The following is a 4221-nucleotide window of genomic DNA, read 5'->3' as shown; positions in this document are numbered from 1 at the left end:
GAGAACAGGAGAGGCCACAACAGTGAGAGGCCCGCGTACCAAAAAAAAAAAAAAAAAAAAAAAAAAAAAAAAAAAAAAAAAAAAAAAAAAAGAACAACAGTAAAGGCCTAGGTGAAGCATACATGGCAAAATCTTGATAGCTGTTGAATCTGTGTGATGGGTATATGGGGAGAATCATACCATTTTCTCTACTTTTGTGCATGTTTAAAATCTTTCACCATAAAAAATTTTTAATGAAATATTCCAAAAATAAAATATGAATCAACAAAGAAGGGTTAATTGTCAGAGACTGGCACTGGCATGAAGAAAATGTTTACCACCTAATAAACCAAAGTATCCTAAGTCTAGAACACGACAATTCTTGTATCTTATTCAACAAAACTTTGTGGAGAGCCGACAATTGGCAAGACACTGCCCTAGGTGCTACAGGGGAAAAAAAAGGTAAGTGAGGCAGTCTCTGTCTGCAAGGGACTTACAATTTGAAGAACAGAACCAAACCACATGGGTAAGCTGAAGCACGGCTTCAGAGACCCTGATATTTGAGATGTGCCTCGAAAGCAATACAACTGTAAGGCGGGGAGAGAGGGTTGAGGAAGTTGGGATGAATTCTAGAGAGAGGTTAAAAAAACCTAAAGAGGCTTAGCAAGGGCCTTCTTGATCTGGCCCATTCACACCTCTCAAATCTCATCTTCCACCACTTTCTTTACCGCTCTCATCAAAGAATCTGAGGCACTGAATAGTCAAAGCACTAAAAGAAGTTCACTATAGACAAGGGTACAAAGGCAGAAAAACAAAAACAGTGTTCGTGCTAAATATTCATATTAAGGACCGGTCTGATTCCCACCCCCATCCCCCACTACCAAAAAACAATTCATATGTCTAAGAGGCCAGAAAAAGTCCAGTAGAGATGAGGATATAAATGTCATATTTTGGCTTGGACTAACTCTGAGAGTGCTTGACAACAAAAGCACTGGAAATTTCAGAGTGGGGTGGTAAAGGGGGCAAAAATTCCGTCTCTATTATAATGGAGGAATCTGGAGAAATAACCTGATGGGATAGTACTAATTTTGTGTAAGCTAACAGAATCTCTCATTCTACTGTTTTACCCCAGCATCTCAAGTGTTTTCTTCTGATGATGTGCCAAGCACTACATCTTGATTACTTAAAACAAGCTGCTTCTCTTCTTAATTTCTAATGCCAAACCACTGTAAAATTAGAATAATATCTTTTGGAAATCTTTATATGTAAATCTGAGCTTGCAGATTAAAAGATTCTCTTTTTTCATGAGGGAATCTAGGTAGATTAGTAATTGCTAAAAGTGTCTATTTTAAGAAACCAAAACAAATTATTTCTTCCACTTTAATTTTATCTTCTTTCTTAAGAAAGGAATTCATTTATTACTGCTACCCTATCAATCTTTGACAGGGAAGCATCACTTGAAAGAGAAGTTTAGAAGAATGGCTCTCTCATGAATGAAGAGATGTCACGACCATTTTTTTTAAAACTTGGCCGAATTCCAAGGCTGTTACTGTGGAGTAAATGGTAACAACAATGCAATGCAGCAAATTGGTCATGTCTTAAAACTATCTTTAAGTGATGTGAGAAAAGGATGTATGGGTCAGTTCCTTAAATGACCAACAGATTCCCAAAAAGGTCAAATATGTAGACTTCCCTAGGTATTGCATATATACCTATAAACATAATTAGGATGTTCCTAATTGGAACAAGATTTCCATCCTTCATTTGCCGAGACTTCTTAATTCAGGAAGCTGACAGCTATCAGTGGCCCTTAATTTTCTTTTAAAGAAGCTAACTGGTCATAAGATTCATATGCATTTCAGGTGTCAGCCCTTTGAGAAGCTTCTTTTTTATGCTGCCTCTAAAACAGAATTTTAGTTCAAGTTACAATTAAACAACAACAACAAAAAAGCCCTTTGCAACAGCAACAAAACCTAGACGCATGGTCAAAGGAAACCAAGGAATATATCTAAGAAGTAACTCTTGAGCAACCCCATCACTCTGGTGTCTAGAAATATCTTCAAACACTGTTCTTTTAATAATCCACATTTAGCTAATTAAAAAGCTGGGATGTCAGACCTTTGACTTTTATGGAATCCTCTCGAGTGTAAATTAGCCAGTTATTGTGTGTTGGAATTAGGCTAAGCGCTGGGTAAAGCCCCCAGGCCTGCTCACTTAGGGCCCTCTAGGTGAGAGACGCAGCATGGGCAGATGTTTTCTTACCTGTGGAGTCATCGTAGAGGGATCTGGCTCAGGGGCAGCTTGCTGCTGTTCAGCACTCTTGTTCTTGGCCCCGCTCTCCAAAGGCTCTTGCTGGACAGTTGTCTTATTCCCAGAAGGGGCGGACGGAGGTGGCGGAGCTAGCAGCTGGGATTTAGAATGGCCTTGGGAGGGGCGGGAAGGAGATGCCTGAGAAGAGGGCAAGTAGGACTGGGAATGGCTCAAATAGGACTGCGAGGAGGAGGAAGAGGAAGAATAAGATGGGGTGGGCGCCAGGTAGGACTGGGAAGGTGGGGACTGAGAAGGGGACGGCTGAGCGGGAGGCAGGTAGGGCTGAGACGAGGCCGGGGGGTAGTACGAGGGTGGTGGCTGAGGTGGAGGCATGTAAGATTGAGACGGGGGCATGTAAGACCCCGGCGGTACTGGGGGAGATTCAGGGGGAGAATCCAGCTCCATGGGAACCAAACCAGGAGGCCCGTCTCGTTGGTGGTGGAGCATCTGGTGTTTGTACTGCTGCTGCTTCTGATAGCTGAGAGCCGGCCCAGGTGGCGGGGGCATCGGCGGCGGCGGTGGCTGCCAGTCCCCGTAGCCGCCCCCCGGCATCACCGGCGGGGGCGGCAGGGGGGGCGGAGGAAGGTGATGGGGCTGGAGCACGCACTGCATTTGCTTCTGATGCATCTGCTGCAGCTGCTGGAGCTGCGCCAGGTGCTGCTCGCGGAAGCTCATGAAGCCAGAAGAAGAGGGGGCCGCGGGAGTCGTCGAGCTCGAGTACCCGGGCCCCGGCGAGGCCTCAGGAAGCGCCACCGGCGGTGGCGGCGGGACCGGCGGCGGCGGATAGTGGCTGCTCCCGCCATACCGGCCCCAGTTCGGGTACATATCGGAGAAGAAGGCGCAGCGCTCGTCCCGGCGTCGTTACGCGTCGCAACCGACCTCCAGGAGCTGCGGCGGCGACGGCGACAGCCGGAACTCGCGGCGCCTACAGGCCCCGGAGCGTGTAAACGGAGCGCGCCAGTGCGCCGGCGCTACCGAGCTGCGCCCGCGACCGGGAAGGTGGGGACGGTACCGGGGCGATTACGCCTGCGCAGTAGCCACCGAGAGGAGAACAAAGGCAAGATAGAGCGGCCCTTTGCTTGGCGACTCTCGGTTGCCATCTTCCTTCCGGTTCGGATAATGTAGGGGCGAGTAGAATGTTCCTATATAGCCAAGGAACCATAGAGTCTCACAGCTGAGAGCGGTGGTAGAGATCCTATCGCTCTACGGGTTCGCTTTTGAATGGAAAAAAAAAAAAGGTTCCATTCACGATAGCAACAACAACAAAAAACCATGAAGCAGTTAGGAATAACACTAATAAGAAATATGCAGAATCTATATAAAGGAAACTACAGAACTATACAGACTCATATCCAAGTGGAATAAAATTAGACTTGAAATAATGGAGAGGTTTACCATGGTTCTGAATGAAAAGAGGAAAAATTATAAAGATGTCAGTTCTTCTCAAATTAAGTGAATAGACTCAATTCAATTCTAACAAAAAATCAATTAGGAACAAATCTGTGAAGATGTATTCTGAAGACAGAATAAAGAGTACATCAATTCCTTCAGGTATTGTAAAAGGGAAGAAAGGGAATTCTTTAGAATAATTCAACGCAGAAGAATTTATGTTGGAGAATATCAGTCAAAGGAAAGATAGCAAAAGCCAGATAACAAGATTGTCTAGAGAGGACCAGATTGGATTTAGAAAATAATCCAATCTCCTGTAATACTAAACATGAACCCATTTGGCTTGAGAGAATCACTGAAAAACAAAGCTGATACACACTGAATTCTGAAAACAAAACAAAACAAAAATCTACCTGAGACTATTAAGTGTGTCAGTGTGTCAGTTGTGCACCACTTAAAGGTTTGACCTTGCTTCCATCTTAATAACCCAGATCTTCACCTCTCATAGGAGGTGGATGTGAGCGGAAAGTGGGGCAACTAAGT

At 44.9% G+C, this 4221-nt stretch overlaps 1 protein-coding gene across 4 annotated transcripts in view; it reads right to left on the bottom strand.

The window, feature by feature from the left end:
* The window catches only part of YLPM1 (YLP motif containing 1), a 67362-nt gene extending 64091 nt beyond the window's left edge, over window positions 1–3271 (bottom strand). For 2 of the 4 annotated variants that reach the window (XM_007117108.4, XM_028496201.2), the window contains exon 1: window positions 2242–3271. In XM_007117108.4, the coding sequence (XP_007117170.2) occupies window positions 2242–3114 (873 nt within the window). In that variant the 5' untranslated portion in view covers window positions 3115–3271. The remainder of the gene's footprint in view (window positions 1–2241) is intronic. The other 2 variants (XM_007117109.4, XM_024134078.3) reach the window with 1 other exon arrangement.
* Between the last annotated feature and the right edge of the window lie 950 nt (window positions 3272–4221).

Source organism: Physeter macrocephalus, chromosome 11, assembly GCF_002837175.3.
Source record: "Physeter macrocephalus isolate SW-GA chromosome 11, ASM283717v5, whole genome shotgun sequence".
Classification (NCBI taxonomy): Eukaryota; Metazoa; Chordata; class Mammalia; order Artiodactyla; family Physeteridae; genus Physeter; species Physeter macrocephalus.
Note: the sequence above shows the minus strand (reverse complement) of the source record. Positions and strands in the feature narration are given on the sequence as shown.